General features: G+C 44.6%; 1 protein-coding gene across 2 annotated transcripts in view; it reads right to left on the bottom strand.

Moving 5' to 3' along the window:
- Positions 1-1,518: 1,518 nt before the first annotated feature.
- The window catches only part of nhsl1b (NHS-like 1b), a 106,711-nt gene continuing 84,436 nt past the window's right edge, over positions 1,519-23,793 (bottom strand). Inside the window, exons 2-8 of one of the 2 annotated variants that reach the window (XM_062437091.1) lie at positions 23,111-23,263; positions 19,552-19,679; positions 16,151-16,355; positions 13,828-13,959; positions 8,648-11,977; positions 7,456-7,588; positions 1,519-4,122 (exon numbers count right to left, since the gene is read on the bottom strand). In XM_062437091.1, coding sequence (XP_062293075.1) covers positions 3,447-4,122; positions 7,456-7,588; positions 8,648-11,977; positions 13,828-13,959; positions 16,151-16,355; positions 19,552-19,679; positions 23,111-23,263 — 4,757 coding nt within the window. In that variant the 3' untranslated portion in view covers positions 1,519-3,446. The remainder of the gene's footprint in view (positions 4,123-7,455; positions 7,589-8,647; positions 11,978-13,827; positions 13,960-16,150; positions 16,356-19,551; positions 19,680-23,110; positions 23,264-23,793) is intronic. The other variant, XM_062437092.1, reaches the window with a different exon arrangement.

Below are 23,793 nucleotides of genomic sequence, written 5' to 3'. Positions count from 1 at the left end.
TTTGAATATATACAACCTGTGACATATGCCAAAAACACTGGGAACCACTGCATGAAGCACTAGTGTGCAAATCTGACCACCTTTTTAAAAAAAAAAATCATAGCTAGTTAATGCAAAACTTTGTTCAACTCTTTGTTGAGTCAGCTCTGAATTAAATGTATCAACAAGGCAGTCTAAGACGAAAATATATTATAACTATAATAAAACTATATAATACTACTACTAACTACTATAATATATAATAAAATAAGAAATCAATGGTGACTAAATGAAATGAAAGAATAACTCTAAAATGTGTCAAATCTTTGCAAATTGATTGTTATAACAGTGACATGAACTAAACCTCTTGGTTGCCTGAAATCTATCCAGGACATTTCATAACTCACTTAAAATACAAGTCAAACCATGGACATGGCTGAGTCATTTTATAAAGACACCAAGTGCTGCACCAGGTGTTATTCTTCCTCAACTCTCTGCCATGTTTAATTTGTCATTTCATATGTTGGTGCCTTGTAAGGAAACTGTACGGCATGAGCTAAATGAAAGAGGTGGGGAAGCATTGGAGTGTCAATAGTGTGATTATGGCTGGGAGGAGTTTGTATTGATTCCTGTCTGACAGCCAGATGGACACAGCCAGCATCAGAGGACATGCAGGTGACTCTGCTGAGTTAGAGGTGGAGGGACTTCAATAAAAATTCTCTGTGGGTGCTTTTCATATAAGGTGCAGTGTGTAGAATTTAGTCATATCTAGCAGAACAATCGGAAATATAAGATTCATAAATATGTTTTAATCAGTGTATAATCACCTGAAAATAAGAATTGTGTTTTTCTTACATTAGAATGAGCCCTTTTATATATATGGACAAACCAAACACTGGCTATAGAGACGACCTTTTGCGTTTTTCATAAGTTTTGCGGCCACTGTAGTTTCTCCTACATGCTTGAGAGGGGAGAGGGAGTTAGTTGGTTGCAATCTGCACCATAACCGCTAGATGCCACTACATCTTATACACTGGTCCTTTAAGGGATTTGGAGACCCCCGATAATGGCGTAAGGAGATCGATTTTCGGGTCATGACCGGAGGACAAAGGAGAGAGGACACGAGAAAGCATAAATTAACCAAATGAAAAGCATCCACTGAACGTGCCAAGGCAATGTAAAGACATCAAGGACCTGTGGGGAATGTTGAGAGATGACCAGTCACATTTTGTGCCATCAGAGAAAGATGTGGGCCACAAACTGCAAGTCATGCAGGATACTTCAACAGTTGTCAGAAAGCTCTATTAAGACCCAAGCCTGTGATTCAGTGTGTGTGTCCTAATAGGATGTCCAGAAGGACAGATAACGGATGGCCCTGCGGGGGAGGGCAGGAGGGGTAAACAGGGCCTCCGGAGTTTTCCAGATGATGGACGAGTGTGGGTGCCATGGCAACGGCGCTAATGAGGCAGTGATTTGGGGTGCCGGGCTGGTAGATGGCCGTGAATCACACACAGAGAGAAATGACACAGAGACCGGCTCTTTAAATATCACCTTGTTTTATTACACAGACATACACAAGAGCGTTAGCAGCCTGCCTTTCAGCTCCACTCCCATTACTTCACGTCTTCCGTCTGTCCTCCCGTCTGCTCTTCACAAACTGGGATTGAGACGTTCCCATCATGAGATAAGCCCGGGCCCCATGTGCTCAATCATGGCGGGAGCTGGGAGACACACTTTGGTCACAGGTGATTAAACCACAGGGTGTTATGGCTGTTAGGAGGTTATGAAGTCTCATGCCTGTCACCTCGGTTTATGACTCTGAAGAGACCACATTTACTCAGCTGTGAGCACCAGCGTGGGATTTGCATTACTCAAGATTAAGGGCAGTAGAAGGCTTAAGCATAAATATTGACATTATTGCATTTTTGAAGAAGCACCTATTAAAAAAAGAAAACGCCTGGTGGGATCAGCTTAGTAAGTGTGATCTTTCGTCGTCTTGCCTCCATCACCTTGTTTTAATGACTCTGACCAGGATGCTGTGCTGGACTGCAGCCCTGCTATGTGAAAATAAATAATCTACAAAAAAAAGGAAACCACTCCCTTCTAGCAAACAGAGGGCTCTAAAAATGTACAAAGTCTTTTGAAAATAAGTCAAATGTTACTTAAAACTCATTTTGTCTATGTATTTACATACAGAACAATATAAAACTGCAAACGGATAAACTTAGCAGAAAACAGCATTATAGAAATAGTTTAAAGTCTAGATAGAAGGTTTCTATTAGGTCTCGGCAAACTTAACAGACAAGCGGTTGTGCTCTCAGATTGTGTCCATGTCCAGCCAGCTACAGTTCAATTTTCAGCTCTTTGGTTACCAACATGATCCACTAAAAGACAGTAAAATAAGCTTTTTGTTATCCATATGTCGTTTCTGGCTTTACATTGATAAATTCATACTTAATTCCCAAACACAAGTCAAGACATCGCTTGTTTATTAAAACAATCTTTAAAACATACACAAACAAACAAAAAAGACCTATACACAGTGCAAAACTAACAAACTAAAATTCTATTAATAGAGGTTTTATGAGCCTTTTTTTTTTTTTAGAGTTAATCTGCTGTTTTGGTTGAGCTTTTATACACCCAACCACTGTTCACTTCCTTTCCATCACTAGGCGGCAGCACTGAGCCCTCTGCACTTTCTATGGACCACTGATCACACCAGCTCTGCAAACTAAACCGCTGACCTAAGAGCAGAAAGCGAAAAACCTGGCGATAGCTGAAGTTGTACCGTGGGAGCTGTCCGTTGTACCACGTCCTCACGTTGTTCCTCTTTATGGGCTGTTTGAAGCCAACACTTGCGAGCCAAAGTGCCTTCGAAACACTTTCCAGAGCCAACAGAAGAGCAGCAGAAGCTGAGATGGTTTACTCTTTCCAACTGCCTAGCTACGAAGCACTACAGCAGCAAAGTTAAGCAAACACCTTGTGACTTTTCAATTCCTTCAAATCACCTTAGGTTGCCATCTCACCTTGTCCTTCAAAGACACTAAAGGGTTCCTGCATATTATGAGAGCCAACATGAGCTCTGACAGGATAAAAGTAAATAAAACAGCAACTGAGCAATGAAAAACAAACTAAGAACACCAGGCTTAAAAGAAACATTATTCTTTTAACACAAAGGGTGAGTCACCAAACGAAGGAGAGAATGAGAATCACGGGAGTCTTGAAAAGCTGCAGCAGAACCAAGTTCTCCACTTCAGACCGATTTCAGCCTGGTCCATGATGGGGTGACCTCTGACCTCACATCAGGTCCCGACATGTCCACTCCCTCAGAGGCGGCGCCGAGGGGGTGGGGCTCGGGAAGGTGTCAGAGTCTGAAGAGGGCCTTCTATTGGCTCCTCTTCCTGCCCCCCTACCTGGTTACGACGATTGAGTTCAGCCCACCGTGTCTGTGGGGCGCTCTCTGCTCTTTAACTTCTGCTCTCTTCAGATAAAGTGCCATAAGAGTCCTGGAGCACAGGGAGAGTCTGGCTGTCTGCAGTGTCTCCGTACTCGCTCTCAGCCATCTCGCCCTCGCGCTCACAGATAACTGTCATTGGGCTGCTGAGGATTCGGCTGCGTGCGTTATACTTGCTGCTGGCAGCAGAGGGCGGCGTGCGTGAACGTCCGTACTTGAACCCGCTCATTGAGAAGGATGATGACGTCGGTGAGGACAGAGCCAAGGCCTCGCAGCGGCTCCACTCATCTGCTGCCCTCTTGCCACGGCCAGGGGAGGCGCAGGGGCTGTGTGGCGACGTTGGTGAGGAGGCCGAAGCAGCAGGGTAGTCTAAAGCTGAGTCGGAGCGTGTCCTCTGGGAGCGAGGATCAGTGGTGCGAAGCATCTCAGTGGCAGACATCCTGAAGCTGGTCTCAGTGCGGCTGCCCTTTTTAAGGAGAAGAGCCTTGAAGGTGTCACTGCTGGTGGAGGACTTCCGCAGGTTGCGCTGGATGGAGCCTGTCTGACGAGGCAGTGAGGACACCGGGCTTGGGGTCACGCTTGTGGGGGGGGTGGGGGTGATGGGGGTGATGGGTGGAGACTGTGACTGGCTTCCAGCACGGGACTTTTCCTCATCAGACTCCCTGCGACCCAGGACCTTGCGTTTGGACCTGTGGGCAGTGAGATGTGGATACCAAGATTAATTACATGCTTGGATAAATCAAGCAGAGTGAGTGAGAGCAAGCAGGGTTAATATGTTTGTATGTGTAAAAAAAGTTTTAAATGTTGTCTTGACAGAAGCGCTGAAGAAAATCCATTAGGCGTAGAAATGCAAGAGTTGGGGGCAGTTTTGTGAGGAAACGAGGACATCAAACTAAATTATTCAAATTGAAATACGGCTGCAGCATGTGGGATTTCACACAACTGAGCAGAAAGCTCAGGCCAGCCTTTTTATTGTTTCTGTGTTGCAGCTTTAAAAGAAAAGATTTTACTTAAAATACTTGGCCTGCACACATCAAATCTTTGTCCCAAATGTGCCATATGCCAGTACTACCCCCAGCAATCAGGCACCACAGTGTGAATATTAACAAAGTAAAATTCTAAGGAGCAATCAGTGGCAGATATGTTCAAAAAAAGAAAGGCAGGGTGATGAGGAGGCGAGTTATACATTTTCATCAAAGAGATCCAATGAGTTTTTATTAAAAAAAGCTGCAGACGCTGCAACTTTGCAGGAAAGCTTAAGACGCGGCACAATGAAATTAATCCAAAACACAAACTGGGAAAAGTGCCCAAAGCTGTTTTAATCACACAAGGACGATTTAGTCTCCTCTCAGCAGGGGGTATCAGGGTAGTTTACTGTGCCATTCAGCCTACACTGTCTGTAACTCCTGTACCACAGCATAGCAATAAAGCTGCGACTAGCAGAGTGCGGGGGATTAGGGCTAGCAGGGAGACAGGCTTATTAATGTGTAGTCCAGGGGTTGCACTGCTGCTAATCCAAACGTAGGGTCATCGTAATGATGGAAATGGGACTGGCTATTTGCAGGTAAGGGGCTACTTGCCACTCCACACCTCTCTAGAAAGGATGCACCCACCCACTGCATGTCCCCTCTGTGCAGGGGAGGAGAGAGGAGAAGAGGGGAGACAGGAGGGGAGATCATTAAAGGCATGAAAAATACAGATTCTGTGATAAGGGAGAGCGGTTTGATGCAAAAAGTAAATGGAGGAGTGAAGAACGCAGTGAGACAAAATCCTTAATCCTCAGATTAGATCAGGGGAAAGAAATTCTTCCATAAAGGACAAAAAACCTGTGGAGAACATACTTGGTGAAGGTCAGAGGGAGATAGAGGATATAAACGGTTTGAGAGTGAATTCTGACTGGAAAAAGACGGTATTTGTCTGTGCCCTAAATTCAACCTCCATCTAGTGTTCTCTGAGCAAAGCTCACCACATTAGCCCATTATATATATTACATAACAGTTTTTCACACATGCGTACACTCACACACCTGAATCCAATGAACCAAGACGGCTCTGTGCCAAACTCACATGGAAAACCTCCCAACTATGTCACTGTACATTTCAAATGATGGTGCTGGTGCCAGAAAAAAATACTAATTTTACAGCTGTATGCGCTTTTCACACTATATTCCTAATTCAGATAGCTAGAGATAAGGTTGAAAATGGGCAAAATGGTCCTTTAAGTTCTCACACACACACACACACACACACACACACACACACACACACACACACACACACACACACACACACACACACACACACACAGCAGAGGCAGCGATACCAATCTCAGTTATGGAGGTAAACAAGACTGCAATATAAAACATAGCTCAGTACTTGATCGATTTCTTTCTCTTGGCTATATTACATTTGGTTTAGAGGATCTCCCTCCAGACAAGTTGTGTTTTCTGTTGCAGCTTTGAAAGCATTTCATTAAGCTTTTTCATCACTGTTTTCCCATAGAGAGAGAGAGAGAGAGAGAGAGAGAGAGAGAGAGAGAGAGAGAGAGAGAGAGAGAGAGAGAGAGAGAGATAGAGAGAGAGAGGACACAGGATGTGGAAAGTAAATTACAGAGTAAAATACAAAGGTATTGACATGTGAGAAGGGGAGAGGAAACCTGTCAGAGAGGTGAAGATGTAAGTGGACAGCGTCAATGTGAGAAAATTACTTGGAATCCATGTCCCGACATATCAAATACTATTTTCTTAAAGGTGTTTGACAAATATTTCTAAATTGTTATGTTGGTTTTAAACTACTTAAATGAAAGAAATGATTTCACTTTTTGCAATTTAGCTCTTGAACGGTGTACACCATTATAAACTGATGATAAAGGCTGAGGTTTACAGCACAGCAGGACAGGAGTCCATCATCACTTCCCACTTCTCAAAAATCGGTAAGTTATCCTCTGTACTGTAGTGGAGAGGTGCAATGGAGGAGAGCAGTGAGGCAAATGGTAAACAAACAGCTCTGTCTTCTGTTACACGATCTTCCTCATGTCTAATTAAACTGCACAATAAATTGCACCCGCACACGTGCCGAGCACATACGTGCACCATAAATAAATCAACGCTTTGTAGCCGGCAGAAATAAAATCCCGTGAAATGAAATCCTGTGATGCTCAAGAGAACTCCCGACTGCCGCTGCACGTGACCGTGAAACACAAACTGGCGGGCTGCATGTGAAATTTATGTGTGTTCTCCCTTTGAAACACGGCTGCACGTATGCAATATATGTCAGACTGCAGTGCATAGGAGCAGAGAGAGAGAGAGAGAGAGAGAGAGAGAGAGATGGACACAGGGAGAAAAAAAGCACAAGCCACTCTTTCCGGTGGCCTCTAACCTAGATTAGGACCAGACGGTGTTGAGTAGTTAAATAATGAATGAAGCCACAGCCGTTTTTTTTCCCCTGCTGAGAACGAGCAACGCTGATGTGACTACGTTAACACAGATGCCTTGGTAAACATCTTACTACTGACTCGTGTTGCTTCCTGAATCGCCGCCTCTGTGTGGCCTTTTCACCGACCAGGACCAGAAAAGGCAACTCTCTCTCCAGAGCTGGGAGACTCTGGAGATGAGCTATTTGACAGATGCTTTCAGATGGGACAGCGTTGGGTAAACTTATGACTGAGAGGTGGAGGGCAGGAAGAGGAGGAGGAGTGGATGATGAGAGTAGGGGGGATGGAGATGAAAAAAGAGAAATCATGTGTTGAAGGGTGAAGGGGGAGGAAGGAGATTAGAGTTCAGGGTGATACGTTGTGGTTTTATGAGGATGTGAGAAAGAGGGAATGAGATGCTTACACGGATATAGAGAAGGTGGAGGGGGGGCAGGGGACAAACGGAGAAAACGGAATGACAAGAAAGGAAAAATAAACTAGCCATGGGAACAAACTAAATCGAGTGAGGAGTAAAAAGAAAAAAGAGTTGCAGTGGGAGTAGATAAATGAGTGACAGGAGGTGTAAAAGACAGAGTTGCACATCATGGTACCTGTGAATGGCGGCAAAGAGGTCCTCAGTGGTTCGGGTCCGTGTGGGAGTCGGGGTCACCATGATCTTCTGTGAGGCCCCGTTGGCAGATGGGGCCGAAGACGATTCAGCCGTACTGGAGTCGAACACCTCACCTGAGAAAAAACAAAATATTTATAAGTTACACAATTACAGGAGCTTACGCACACTTCAGGTTAACTCTGCACAACATGCGCAAACTCATGTAGACTCCATCCCATCGCTTTAACCTGGCTCTCTATGAAATATGAAGTGATACGGAGGAGGTGCCGGACTGTCTTCTTACATCCTCTTCTGTCTCTAGGTTTCCTCTTCTTTTCTTTCTTCTCCTTTAGTTCAGCCTTTTTTTCTCCTCCTCCTCCTTCTCTCAACCTCCTCACTCACGTCTGCGCTCCGACTGCCTGAGCCGCTGCAGGCAGTCTCACTTTACGCTCTCTCTCCCCCATCCTCCCCCTTCATCCCCTTACCAGTTCTGCTCCCCTCCCCTCTGATAGGATGCAGCCCCTCCCCCCTCTCCCTCCAACCTCGAAAAGCATCTCCCTTGGGACACTTGCCCCCCCCCCCCTCTGAGAGAGAAGGAGGGAGAGATAGGGAGCAGGACAGAGAGAGAGAGAGAGAGAGAGAGAGAGAGAGAGTTAGAGATAGAGAAGGGGGGCTGAGTAGGACAGACTGAGGATGAGAGAAAAGAAGAAGAAAAAACAGAGAGGCAAAAATGGATATTTGGAAATAAGGATGGATGGCGGAGAGGAGTCGAGTACAGTAGAGGATGAGATGTGTGTGTGGGGAGGCGGAGAAAAAGAGCAGTGGAGAAAGAAGTGATGGGACAGCATCCACAAGACCTCTTCTCATATGAAATATAGAAGGATGGGTAGAAGAGACAGTCAGGGAGGATGCTGCTGTCCCAGTGATAAGCCCTTTCTCCTGCGCTATTTTCACAGTTTTCAGACTTCTAAAGCTTGTGGTTTCAAGTTTTGCTCCTTTGCTTTGGAGGGAAAAATGAATTTCACAGCTGCCTGAGGAGCCGGCCACACAGCTACCATACAGGATTATGGTAATGGGCTCAAGTTATAAGTAAATGATGGTACTGACTCAAACTGTTCTCTCACCACAAAGGCTATGTATTTCTACTTCTGAATTGAGGATAAATAAATAAAAATAATCTTAAAATAACTCACCTGTGTCGTCCTCCCTGGAGCTGATGGACCCAGTCGTGCTACTTGTTCCATCTCCGTCCTCTTCTTCCTCTTCATGATCATCTCCATTTGTACGCAGCTCGTGGTCAAGGCTTGCGTCCAGGCTGACAGAGGCAAGGATGTAGGACTCCTCCTGGATTTCTGTGGATGATACACTGCTCTCTGCTAAAGTTTCCTCATCCTTCTCCACCTCCTGTTGCTCACTTTTCCTCTCTTTCTCTTCATCCTTCACTTGGATTTGTGGTGCATCTATTTGATCTTCTGTTCTGGACAGGCTGTTTGTATCTTCATGCTGAGATAGAAACTGTTCTTTGATTGTTGGTTGGGGGCTAACAGGTGGGAGAAAGAAGAGAGGTTTCTTGGAGACTGCTGGGGGCTTCTGTTTGACAGGGGAACTTTGGGAACTCTGTGGTGGAGTCTGCAATGCTTCTTTTTCTTTCCCATTTAAAAGAATGCAACTCTCATCATCAGTTATTCCATTGTAGACAGCACAGTCTGGTGTGTCGTCCGTGATACTGCAGTCTAATGACAACTCTTCTAGGAGCTTTGATACAGGTGATGGTGAGGAATTACGTGAATCTTCTTCTGGAGAGAAATTCAATGGGGTTAATATGGTGGGATGCTCTTGGGAATCAGACTTCCCCAGGGTCTGGGGCATTAGACCCTTGATGAGGTCCACCCCTGGTTCCTCAGCTTTGGTGTGGTCCGTTTTGCCATTGATCTCCTTTTCTGGCCGCTTGACTGAGCGGAGCTGAACACTCTGCAGCGCAAAGGGAGTGATGAGGGGCTTAGATGACTTTGTGGGGCTGTTGGGAACAGCAGGTTTAAGAGCATCCTTCACTGCTTTCATAGGAGATGGGGAGGAAGAAGGTGGGATAAAAGCAGGCAATGGAGGAGGTGGAGGGGGCCCCGTGGTGGGAACAGGAGGGGGAGGCGGAGGGGGAGGACTGAAGCTCCCATTGAAAGACAAACTGGTGTGGATTAGGGTTTCAGGGGATGGAGGAGGAGGGAATTCTGGGGAGGTGGAGCAAGCAGGTGGTGGGCTCAGAGTTGGACCATGTGGAGTGTTTGGTAATAGTGGAGCTGGCGGAGGAGTGGGGGAACCTGAATTTGGAGGTAGAGGGGGAGGGAAGGGTGGAGGTGGGCTGAGAGGGGTGTTTGGAGCTGAGGATGAGGAAAGGGGAAGGGGTGGAAGGGGTGGAGGTGGTGGCGGAGGAGGCCCAGAACTCTTAATTGAGTCAGAGGTGTTGGAAGAAAGGGAAGTGGAAGAGGAAGACATGGAAACAGAGGAAAGGAGAGAGGACTTCCTCTCAGGTACTTTAGGCTTGGGCCGGCTGCCTGAGGGAGACATGGACCTGATGAGCGAGGGCACTGGGGTTCCAGCTGTTGGGGTGTTGGACTGGCTGGAGTAGCCACTAGATGGGGAAGTCAGTCTGTGCACCCTGTCAGGGGAAGAGGTGGATGTTTTGGGTTTCACTGCCAACCCACCCTCCTGGCCTGGAGCTCCATGGCCCTGGCTGTTGCCGTGAATCTCACCTCCGTTCTGTAGTTCTCCTGGGTGAGGCCCGGCTGACATGTTATCTGTGGCATGGGCCAGGGGAGTCTGTGGCCTCTGGTCTCCATGGTTACGAGGGTAGTCCATATAGTATCCCCAGGAATCGGCATAGTCGGAACGCAAGCTGCTGGTGTCACTGTGAGCAGGCGTCACGTGGCATAGTGAGTATACATTAGACACACCGCCACCGTTTGCGTTAGCTACTAGAGATGCTGCAGAGCTACCTGCACTAACGCTACTCTGACTTCGTGGCCGTAGCACCCAAGGGTCATCATAGTCACTGCTGGGGCTGTGGGAGGGGGAAGAAGGAGAGCCGCATCCTTTCCCTCCTCTGAGTCCCATTTGTAGGCTCTGCTGCAAGCTAGCAATAAGAGTCTCATTAAGCATAGCTCCGTTTGGCCCATTAACACCGCTGATGGCGCTAACACATCCAAGGGGCTTTTTTGCACCAGGCTTGCGTTTGAGAGAGTCTGTACGGGCTGGGGGCAGCGGAGGCTTCTTGGACTTGCGGAGGGAGATGCTGCGGGACAGAGAGCGGTCACTGTACAAGCTTCCAGAGTCTTCCTGATTGGCCATCTCACGGCACTCGTACATGCTGTGTCTGGCCGCCCGTCCAGCTGCTGCCCCGTGCCCACTGCCATGGCTGCGTGAGCGAAGGCCTGAGTCCATGTGCATGGAGGTGTAATATCCGTCATTGTCCTGGGAATAGACGGAGCTGGAGTCAGTAGTGGTCCTGGAGGACAGCTCCAGGCTGCTGTACAGCTGGTTTATAGGAGTGGAACAGCTGGAGGTCAGAGTGCGGTGCTGGACAGCCACGTTTTCTGGTGTGTCGTAGATCCACTGCTCTTCTGTCACACAGGATGGCGGTGTGGGGGCCAAGGTTCTGTGACTGTGCCCGCTGCTGTCTGAGTGCCCTGACTCGCTGGCAGGTCCTCCCGCATTCAGACGACCGTCCTGTGGTGTGTGAGTAGGGGTGGATGTGGCCATGGCTGGACAGGTGGTGCTGTGGCTGAAGGGTGTGGGACTGGAGTTCAGGGGGTCAGTGTTGGTGGAGGAAGCTACACTGAGCGGTCGAGCTGCGGGGTAAGCTGAGACCGGAGAGTTGGAGAGCTGACTGGAGGTGTTTAGGGTGATGACCTCAGAAGAGCTAGACATGGTGGCATTGGGGATGAGTGAGGTGGCATAAGCAGCATGTGGGGAGACCACACAAGCTGGCCCACCACCCCACTCACTGGACTGTGTCCCCCTCACCTCCTGAGACTTGGGCCTGGGCAGGGTGCTTGTCCTTGGGGCATTCCTCATGTGCACCACTGTATTGTCAACCTGAAGCTTTCCAATCTGCCTATGTGGTGTAGTTTGTTCCTCTGACTTAATGGGGGTGCTGCTGTAGATGGGATCAGCACTGAGAGACACCCTGGCGCCCTGTCGGGGTAGACTGTGAAAACGGGAAGGGTCTCCGTTAAAATGATGTGGTAGCATCAAGATTCCAGAACTGTCACTACTGGAGATGGATATGCTTCCTGTAGAGGAGGAAGCAGAAATGCCGGCCATCTGAGCAGCGATCCCCTGTCCTCTCTGAGCCCGAATTCTTCTCATAGACGGGGGTACAATCTTCACTTCTTCTGTCTGGCAGCCTGAGTCTCGGGTCTGGGAACGTCGGAGCGTTGAGTTGACACTTCCGACTCGGCCCAAAGTGGAATACTGTCCCGGGATGAACATGGATTGTGGCCGGAGCTCTCCGCTGCGTCCTTTTGCTGCTGTCAAAAGAGAACAGAAACGATGATAAACGTGATTGATAAAAATATTTGTTGTTTTCTCTTGCTGCTCTGCTACCTTTAATTTTCCTCTCTTTAACTTCTTGAGCCACAAAGCCTTCTGCTCTTCCAGCTGGATTGTCAGATAAACTGTAGTCACAGGGAAGCTAATTAATTTGATTTGCTGTAACCTTGTCTCATGCGTTAATAACTTCTGGTCTTCTTCATTAAGGAGGAAAGGATATGAGGGGTGACAGAGAGAAGAGAAATACACTCCCTAATATGCTTTCCCTCCTATTCTAGCTCTGTCTCAGTCTGATAGAAAAGCAAATAGTCTTGTGGAGTCGAGGACAGGCAGCTGGTGGGGTACGAAGCAGCCAACAAACAAACATACATAGACACAAACAGAGAGACACATGTGCATGCGTACATAATGTTGATATGGTCATGCACAATCATACAGAACATATCATACAGAATGAGCAGACCGAGGCACGGACAAGGACACACAAACATGCGGACATCACAAAAGACACACATCAAACCAAACATACCAGCTTGTAAACAAACAATTTGAAGAATGGGTTGTAAAACGGGAGAGGATGTCTAGTGTGTCTCCCATCTGTGGTGGCTCTCCTGTTGATGCTTGTATCCCCAAAACACACACTCTTGCGTCCTTTTTTCTCTTTCTCTCTCTCTCCTCTATCTCGAATCCACACATACACTCTCTTCCCCCCTTTTGCTAAAAGCTGGAGTGACAGCTTGGCTGCTGCTGCTGCTGCGATAGATTAAGCTGCAGGTCTACTTCGCAGGCAGCTCTATTGCAAGGAGAGGGAGGGATGAGGCAGTGGGACAATTACCCCGGCCCAGTAATCATGACATTCAGGGGCTGTCGTCAGCTGGGCACTAACTAGACTTTAAAGCTCTTTTCCTATCAGCCTTGCTGATCTTATCGCACAAAGAAATGACATTCTCCTGAAACGCTGCAGCTATCCTACAGCTCACAGACGTGTAAATAAACATCAGCCACGCAGTGTCGAAAGCACAGCAGTGTCAGCTTAGTGAGCTTATTGCCCGCTTAACACTCAGCTCAGGGTGGCAGACCTCTGAACCTTCATATTTGTCATACAGTCCTCATATGTTGAGAGGGCTTTGGATCATATATTCTATATATGTCAAACAAGAGAGAAAAGGAGGTATGAGGCCTTTTTACGGATCTACTAATAACTGATCCACACAGATGGGACACGTACTAAAATTTTCAATATGGCCCAGGATTAAGGCACATATAAACACAGACACAAACAACACACAGATATAGGGCTGAAGAGAGTTGACCCGAAAGGATTGTGACACAATACGTATTTAATGATGGAAACCCTGTACGTGAATTTTCTTGTATGACATGATTTTTAAACAGGAAAAAATTTGAACATGAGACTCTATAATGGCAGACATTTCTAGATGAGGGAAAGGGCGAAGTTAAAATCACAAAAACTACTGACAATGATTTCATAAGCGAGTCCAGTCTGTGGATAAACAGGGTGGAGAAGAGCAAATAAGCAGCATGTGGTGTGCAGAAATGAAACAGCGAACGATGGAACGACTGCAAGGCCTTGATCCAACACTTTGGACTAGCATGTGTCATTTTCTCCTACTCAATGTGACTTACAATACTGACAATACTGCTGGTGAGTTCATTTTCAACTCAGTGTATACGCTTATACTTGATAAAAGAATAAATCTACGGAGATTAAGAAAGGACAGAAATAATGGAAGTGATGCTTGTCCAGAGTGTTGGTACAGGTCTGTGGACAGTAGAGGGCAACGTATTGCCCCACAGTGATCCATACCTAGCTCTTGGTTGAAGTTGTCAGGCAGCCCTGATATAGTCTTTCTGCGTTTGACCTTCTTGGGCCGGCGGGACACGGTGTCAGTGTTAATGAGGGAGCGCCGGACACTCGCTTGTCGGTCAAACACTGCCCCTGGTAGCCGGGAGGGCGAGAGCAAGGCAGGCGGACACACAGGCAAACAGTAGTCAGTTAGTGGAAGGAACAAACTCATCAACATGCAAGAAAGTTTGTTTGTTTTTCTCAAGCTGAACATGCAGCGTTAACAAAGCAGGAAAGATATAAGGACAGTTCAGCCAAATTCCAAAAAAACCCATCTATTCTCTGTAGTGGTATCACTTGATGCAGCAACATCTTACATGTTTTGCCTTGCTAGATACCACTAGAGATACATGAGAAAATCTTTAATCTCATTTGGTTTGATCTGATTATTCTATAAGCCAAGACGCTTTAAAGAATACAAAATTTACCAGCCATTTTCACTCTTAAAAGCTTAATCTTTAGAAAATAAAATCTACTGTGAGGACTTAACTTAACTCTCCCAAAAAAGGCTGGAAAATCCTTAAATTTTGGCTGCTGGGTTTGTATTAATTTCCAATATTGAATATTAAACAAAACTGTAAACATACATATAAAATATCTGAAGTGTTAAGGACATGCAAAAAACACACATGCACAGGACAGATAGGAGGTGAAGCATGCACCCACACACACACGTTTGTCTTTATATCCTTGTGAGGACCCTTGACATTAATGACATAATGCATTCCCTGACGACTTAAACTTGAACCATCACAACTAAATGCCTAAACTCAACTCTCACCCTAAACTGAACGTAAACCAAATTCTAATCTTAACCTTTCAACCAAGTCTTAGCCCTAAAATTGCCCTTTGAATTAATGAAGACTGGCCAAACTGTCCTTCCAACACAGAAATGTCCTCACAACACTGGTTTTAAACTGAAATTCATTCTTTTGAACACAGAAAGACATGCACGCACACACATACACATACTTCATTCTTCTCAATATCCTTTTCAATTGCAATATCTCGCTAGGAACTGCTCTTTCTGCTATCTAGCTTGCTGGTGACAGCCTGCAGGCGTTAGGGAAATAGAAATTGATGAGTGCAGATAATGTCTATCACACTCCGGCTCAAAGTGACAGAAAAGTCCCTGATCTGTGTGTATGTGTGTGTTTCACTCTCTCTTTCTCAGTAATCTTAAGTGACAGCAGATGTAGTCAACAGTGATTTTTCGTGACGTGGGAACACATAAACCACTCATTAGTGTCTCAAAGACGGTTGGATCACAGTTATATTGACCCTGGCAGTAGCTAAATTCAGATGATCACACTGAACTGAGATTTTTTAAGTCAAATAACCTAAATAATACACGATACCCCTTCATACAATCATCTAACAAGCTTCAATGTAATGAATTCCATCTATGTATAGATATAATATCTATCTGGGTGGTGTGTAGTGCTGGAAAATGTGGCATGCTAACAAGGGAATTGCCTCGACAGGTTTTACTGTGCACAAGTGTTCATCTGTCAAATGCCCTGTGATCTGACATGAAGTCAGTGAAAAAACCTTGACCCCTGGATAAGCTGTCAAACGATTTTCACACACAAACGCTCGCTCATGCACGCATAAAAGAAGGTGAAGGTCAATTTCCAAGAAGCAAGATGGAAGGAGGCGGAAAACACACAGAGGGACAGGAGGCAGACGCCCATGACTGACACATACAGTACAGGTTTTATCTCTGTGGATGACTGGATACAGTAATTGATTAGTCTGTATTAACTCAGCCACAGAGGGTTGATGATGAAAGGAACAGTCTGACATTTAGCTTGTTTGGCTTATGTCTGTTCTATCACTGAGAGTAGGAGATGATCAATGTAACAGTTTTGAAATGATTGAAAGGTATATTTTTCTAATTTCTCCCCCAGCTTCCAGTCTTGTAACACTGAGCCAAAACATGTCTATTAAACTCACAGACATGAAATTGATATTGATCCACTCATCAAACTCTCAGTAAGACAATATTAAAGGGAATTTCCAAAAATGCCAGAAAAAATCCTTTTAAGACAAACAAAACAAAATGTGTGATTGATGGTGAGAAGTTAATGTTAGAGAATAGACACCGTGGATGTATGAGGCCAGATCCAACTCAAATAGTTTGATCTTTCTAGGTCACTACGCGAAATGGAACTAGAGGAGTGGGATATTTGTTTTCCACTACCAACACTAATGGAGATCGGCTGTCTAGTGGTTGAGAGATGGACAAAATGATTGGAGGAATGCTGTTACCAAGAGGTCATACCTGTGACGTTGATGGCAACTATGTCTGTGGGCACGGCCTTGGCAGTCTGCCTCATCTTCTCCTCTGGTGTGGGGAGGGGCACGGTTTTGGTCCATACCAACTGTCCGTCAACCTCTGACACTTCCCCTTCTTTGCCGCCTCCCTGTGGGGTCTGGGGCCTCATGGACAGCTGAGATTTGTCATCATCCACTGATGAAGCTGTTGACTGGATGAGAAAGAGAGAGAGAAGGGGTTAACAAGCTGTAAAACCTGAAGTGCAGAGGGACAGGAGTGGAGAAAAAGAGAGAGGAAAAGGAATGGAAAGAGAGTAGAGGACAGGAGGAGAAGAAAGAAAAAAGATCGAAGAAGAGAAAGGGATTATAGAATGGAAGAATGGAAAAGAAGACGAGTGAGTGAGATGGGAGGCAGTAAAGGAAGAGAAATGAATGCAGTGGGGAGAGAAAAAGTGACAAGACAGGAAAACGGTGAGGTAATGGAACGTTATAGAAAACAAAGATTTAGTCATATTGAATTACTGCATAGAAATTATGGATAAAGATTTAAAAAATTAAGCTAAAATGTAAAGATTGCAAAAGAAAATGTGAGTGGAAATAGAAACGCTTAAAAAACAATCAAACTTAATTGTCCAAAACCGTAACTGGCCAACTGCCCAGGATATATTGGCACATACAAACACACTTTATTACACTACTGTGACATTTAGAAGCTTGTGGCGCTGTAAATGTGTTTTGTGATCAATCATGCCCGAATGGAAACACATACACACACACATACACACACACACACACACACACACACACACAAATATGTATGAGTGTAAACTGACACAGCGGCTGGAGATGGCAGGATAAAAGTATGAGAGTAACAGTGGGAAGAGAGAGAATCACTCGAGCATTAAACTGTTTTCACACAGAAAGAGGTCTCAATCATTGCATAGACTTTACTACACAGACAGCAACATCTAGGCTTGAAATTGAACCTCAAAACACTGTTGAAAACCTGACTAAAAATATCCTCATGTCCAATTTGCTGAATATTTAAGTCAATGTCTGATTAATATGAGCCTAAATTCTAAAAATGAATGTGAATTAGGGATGTCCCGATCCGATATTTGGATCGGATCGGCCGCCGATATTAGCAAAAAATGCATATCAATATCGGATCGGCCTGCACGGGAAAATCCCGATCCGGACTCCCAATCCAGTGTTTTCCAGCACACCGATGTAGGTAATCCATTCCAGTTTTTTTCCAGCTTTCCCCCCCAAATCCGGTCCGCGTTTTTCAGCACACCTAGCGACCTGTCCAGCATCCCACTATTTATTTTCTACTCAGCTTTTTTGTGTGTTTTGCTTTTTTAATACAGTTTACAATATTGTTTGCACTGATGGCTTTTTAAGCCTTGGTTTACACTCTTGTTGTTCAAGAGCAGAGCATTGATGCCAATTCAGTTTGTGTGGTTAATTGACTATTTATTATTTTGTCTATTTTGTGTTTATTTAACCCTGTTAAGAATAAACAGGTCAGCTTCTCATTACCAACCATTGTGGATTATTCAAACTAACCTAATTAAGTTGGCTAGTTGTTCTTAAGAGTAAAACCCTTTTCAACATGAGTATAACAACAAAATAAGTAAATATCTTTAATCTTTAATACATGCTTGGTTCGGCCGGTATCGGTATCGGCCTATGCTAAAAGCTACAGTATCGGATCGGAAGTGCAAAAAGCTGGATCGGGACATCCCTAATGTGAATACACACTTGAGCCCAGAACACAGTGAACACAGATAATCTTTTTTTTTTTTTTGGATTCCAGCAGCAAAATTATTACTTCACTTTGACGGCATCACTCAAACTTTCTACATACCTACATATATGGATCACCTTCAGCTTTTCTGCCACGGAAAAAAAACTGATGGGAAGTCTTTTGTTGGACAGAGATGGACAAGTGTGCAGCAAAAGTTTTCCATAATCCCAAACATGTTGCACTAGTATTCCCTATGTCCGCCTCTGTTTATCTTGGCATTCCCAAACATTAGAATGAGTGGAAAAGATGGCTATTGTTGCTTTTATACAGACAATGCATGGATGGATGGATAAATTGGGAGGAGGGAGCTATAGAAAAGGGAGAGGAGAGGAGGATGGATGTAAAAAAAATCTCAGTAATAGATAATTTGGTAGCAAGCATGGCTTGTTACTTTGCATCATTGTGGTTCAACCAGGAGCCCTGATTCTCCTTTTGAAGCTGCTGTCAGGCAAAGTTAGGCTCACTGGCCTCAGGACAACAGGAAGTGACGGAAAAGGGGACAAATAGCAGAACAGAGGAAGGGGGAAGGAAGGCAGAGAGGAAGGGGATTGGCCTGGGTTTAAGAAAGAGAGGGGGTGAGCGTGCGAAAGTAGAAAGACAGATAACGAGAGATGGGAGTCGACAGTTGGAAAGTGAAAGACAACAGCAGGTTATGAAGGTCAAGGGTGGAGGCAGGAATGAAACGATCACGGTTGGAATCGAGGGGCTCTGTGGGACAAAAGAGATCCTGATAATTACAGTGGGAGAACCTCTGACCCTTTTAGGACCCCTCTTATTGTGTGGGTGTTTGTGTCACTGAGAAACAAACTGCAGAGGAGAGGAGAGGAGAGGAGAGGAGAGGAGAGGAGAGGAGAGGAGAGGAGAGGAGAGGAGAGGAGAGGAGAGGAGAGATATCTGGCTGTCAAACAATTTAACCTTCACGCTAATTGTCTGCCAGACAAAAGAGCAATAACTAGTAGTTTCTGTCTTTTGTCATTTTTCTGCCTACCCCCCATCTCTCTCTTCCTTCTTCCTCTCTCTCTCTCTCTCCATGTCCCTCCCTGCTATAAAATTGCAGTTCTGTGACATTAGTCAAACAACAGCCCCACCAAGTGTAGAACAACATAACAGCATCGGTTATCCATGAGCCATCAATCCCAATCAAATAGAATAGAATCTGATATTACAATCCCATAAAGAGAGGAAGAATCTGGTTGAAATAAACTATTTTAAACAAAAACTGAACTAGACCAATGAATAGACATATTTTAGGTAATTTCCAAAGTACTATTTAAATCAGCTAATTCTGTTTGTAAGTATGAATGAGAAAATAAAGTCAGGAGCTGAGAGATTGCTACTGTGCAAAATTCGGATGACATGATAAAACAAGCATTTCCATTTCCAACCACTGGAGGGCAGACTGACACTGAATAAATAACTGAGTTTCCAGCGCTGCTTAATCAGCAGGACACTACACACCAGTGCTGCTAACATACATACTAGACTTTTATGTCTCACAATTTAGTTGCACCCGGACAGCTTTATGTGTCTGGATGTGAGTGTGTGTGTGTGTGTAAAAGCAGTGTTCATATGTATGGAAGTGTGTGTGCAATGTGTACCTTCTTATCATTGTCATCATCCTCCTCTTCCTGCAGGCTGCTGGAAGACTGTAGTGGGTCACAAAAGGTGGGACCCTGAGAGTAGTACTGGGAGCTCCGAAAACCATCTTTCCTCAACTTGTCACATTCTGGAGGGCAGAAATTGGGAAAGAAAAATATGTTAGCAACAAAGATGACATGATAGCTATAAACTTTGTCAGGATTTCTTCAAGACCACAAATATATGATAACAACAATATCAACAATACTGAGAAGAATTTATCTTGAGAAGCCAGATCTAAGACCACAGCTTTTGGAGATGGTGAATTTTTAGTTTGGAAAAAGAAACATATGATCAAAAATGTATTGCTTTAACTGAACTATTCACTTTTTTGCAGGTGTAAAACATGTATATTATGTATGTTTATCTTTGCCAATCATTCACAATTTGAACACATTTGATGCTCAATACAAACACTCAATAAAATACTCATCACAAGAAACACACAGGCTAATTTGTGCTCACATTATGTGAGCTGTGTAACACTTTTCAGCTGTGTATACAGTGGAACACAACATTTCCTCTGTGTGTGTGTGTGTGTGAGAGAGAGAGAGTCCCTGCTGGATGCTGCCAAGCGCTTCTCACACCTCCTTATGTCACCACCTGCTGTGATGGGGTTGTGATATATGTGTGTATATACCAATGTGTGATAAGAACTGACTTTAGAAATGTGTGTGCGTGTGTGTGTGTGTGTAACCAGAGGAGGGGGTATCAGTTTCAGTCTGTCACACACAGATGGCAGAACTGTCCTTCTCTCTCTCTCCTCCATCCCCCCTTTTCTCTCAGGTTGGCATTTAGCACATCATCCCCCTTTTTTCCCCCTGCAAATATCTACTGATGAATTCTGTGTCTTGTGTTTTCATAGCTAATTACATTTGAGTAATACAGCCTTGACAAAAAACACACAGAAGAGTTTTGTGTGCTTTTGCCTATTTCCATAACCTACTGGATAAAGAAATCTAATAAACATTGTGAGTGCAAATGTATTTATTTCCAAATAAAGCAGATAACTGTAACGTGACAAAATATATGCATGTCCCTCTGGCCTAAATGACAAGCATACATGTGTCTTCTTATGTACCGTCTTTCTGTAAATATTATACCTGATTCATTAAAATGTAAAACCCTCCTGTCTGCTCATTTATCTTGCATCTTTGGCATTTATTCAGTGTGTGTGATGGTGTATTACAAATGGGTGCTCCACACATGCACATCGCTACAAGCTTGGCAGCTCAAAGATGCTGCTTTTGATCCCTTTTAAGTGCCATCTATCTCCACAGCTAATTACCATCCATCTCTATGGAGAGACACACCGGTGTATGAATAATACTGTCAGCTAATGGCTCCTAAAGGGGCTGGCAAAAGGTAGCTACTGTAACAATGAGCTGATGTGGCAGCGGTGTGGAAGAAGGGATTCGGGAAGCACGATGTTAATGAGGATGATTACGGAGAGGGGAGCTGTTGAGATGATTGGTGTTGCGTGATTGGGGACGGCTGATGAAGTAAATAAGCTCTGATGAGCTGCTTGTTGCTAGGTAGAAGTGATGGGAGCGCAGCGGTGAGTGACACGAGAGAAGACAAGCAGAGAGAATAAAGTAGGTTGTGGAAATATATAGTATGATGATGTGAGCAGGTATGTGTATATCTTACATATCTTATAATGTGTAATACTGAATAATTATCAAAACTAATGAATAATCCTTAGAGGTTAATGACAATAATTGTAGGACCCAACTTGTCCGGTGCATTTTAACTATGTTGGCACGTTTACTGTAGCTCGCGAGCTGCCTGCATCCGCCTCGCCTTTCGGTATGAGCTGAAACCCATGTGAGACAAAGCACATTATCATCTGATTGGTTATTGATTACTCTGCTTTGCACAGCAGAGAAAACTTGTGTACCATGCCATGCTCATGCTGGTGTCACTGGATATTGTGACTGGTAACATGTGCATGAGAGCCGGGGCTGCACATGGTTTAACCTCCTAATATAATATCTAAATTATAAAATGTAATGTAACAGTTGTCTCTTATCAGCTATAGTACTTTAAATTCTATAGAGACAGGCGTAAAGAAAAGGCCTGAATCTGTTCTTATATGTATAAACTGTAACGTGCTGTTTAACCTCCACTCTCAACTTCCTGGGAGTGGACAAGGAATTTAAGAGCTAAAGCACACCAAGAATCAAATGGACAACACAGTTGCTCTCACTGGACACCTGTTGGCTTTCAGTTAGGACCCCTGGGGCTGGGTGGTGACAGGATGGGGGGTGCTTTAATTCCATCTCCCAGGTGGTGTTTATGTACCTACCTACATCAATACTGAAGGAAGTGATATACTACAACACAGGGGTCAAACAATGTCAAAAAAAACTACAGTGTGTGTGTGTGTGTGTGTGTGTGTGTGTGTGTGTGTGTGTGTGTGTGTGTGTGTGTGTGTGTGTGTGTGTGTGTGTGTGTGTGTGTGTGTGTGTGTGTGTGTGTGTGTGAACAGGTGACTCACTCACACACCGTAAGCATCCAATTACAACTGCCGCCTCCTCATTTATCTCTCTCCCTCTTTCTCAGCCTCGGTTTTATCTGCTGGCATACAAAGCCACCCTAGCATGTAAACAACAGGCTTACACTGTGACACATCCGCCCATGTATGCACACACACACACACACACACACAAACACACACACACACACACACACACAGATACGCGTTTTCTCACACCTGCCTGACAAGCCTTTTTCTGAGAAATGTGCAGACAACGCAACCTTCCCAGGAACTCTCAGCGAAACCAATGCCGGCATTTACTGGTGTTCCTACTTCCTGCTCTGGGAATATTTTGAGTATTTTTTTTAAAGTTGTCACTCTGTAATTTGACTCCCCATATTTGTTTGACAACAGGCTGTTACCTTTCTTGTCTAATCGTACTGGGCAAACAAGAAGAAGAGGATCTCACACTGTTGTGTTGTTGGCTAAACTGTTGCTTGAACCCAAATTACAGGTTTGGACACATTTACAACTCTGTGGACAAACACAGCATGCAGGGGGGCTTCACTTTGTTGCCATGACAAACAGGATGACATGACATTCCCACTGAATGTGGTGAGATGCAGCGTGTATACTGTATACTTCACTCATTGCCAAAAAGACATTGCATGGATTGCTTTGAACTCCTAAACACAGACAACAACCACCACAAATTGCATAATTACCCTCCTAGTTGCATTTTCTCTAGCTGGTGTTACAGCAGGATGTTAAACTATCAACAGCCAAATTACAATCAACACACTGTATAATCAACTATTACTTTATGGTTGTTTTACAAACTATATTTTGTCTCTCAAAAGGCACAAAGTGGCTAGTGAACTCTCCAGCTGTGTGTCAAGTTGACTTACCCCCCCCAAATATTTGAAATGAATAACCTCAAACAATGCAAAACACAGTAAACACTTGTCCCAGCAACTACCAAATGACTCCTCAAAACCTAACTTTGTCAGTGAGGTGGTCCCTTCTATAATGATTCTTACCTCGCAGGGCGGTCTTGAGGTTGACTTTGGCTTGGCGGTGCAGGTCTTCTACGCAGGGCGGCCTGCTGCCTGGTAAGAAGACGTTCTCCTGCTGGTGCCACGGAGCTGTGTAGTGCACCGTCCACTTGCTCTCCTCATCCAGGTTAGACACCGCTGCAGAAACACACAGATCACGAGCGTTAAAGATGTTTTTTCTCCTCTATATAATATATCTTCTCAAGAACAGCAGGACAGTGAAGAAAGTAGATGATGTTCTTTGCAAGAAAATTAATTTTATATTTGACTTAAAGTGTAAAAATAAATGTCATTTGTAGTGAGGCTCAAAGATGCACAAAGATCACAAAACTCAGGTTTATTAACTTTGCTTAACTCCTCAGCTGCACCAATTTCTAGGATCAAATCTTTGGAAAACTGTAAGTCTTCGTGGATTCAAATATTCCCTCAACAAGGAGTGCAGGCTGTTGAGGAGGTTTGTTTGGGTTTGGAGAAGAGGAAGAGGAAGGAGAATTGGGTGCTTTGCATTAAGGTGTCAGCCTCGACACCTTCAGCATGACACTCAAGTGAGACATCAGAGTAGGCCACACACCTCAAAGGGGGAGGGAACAGTTTGGAGGGAAACACTGACCAGCTGATATCAAGCACAGACAATTTAAACATGATACTAAAACCTACTGAAGAAAGCT

Source organism: Scomber scombrus, chromosome 17 (assembly GCF_963691925.1).
Source record: "Scomber scombrus chromosome 17, fScoSco1.1, whole genome shotgun sequence".
Taxonomy (NCBI): Eukaryota; Metazoa; Chordata; class Actinopteri; order Scombriformes; family Scombridae; genus Scomber; species Scomber scombrus.
Note: the sequence above shows the minus strand (reverse complement) of the source record. Positions and strands in the feature narration are given on the sequence as shown.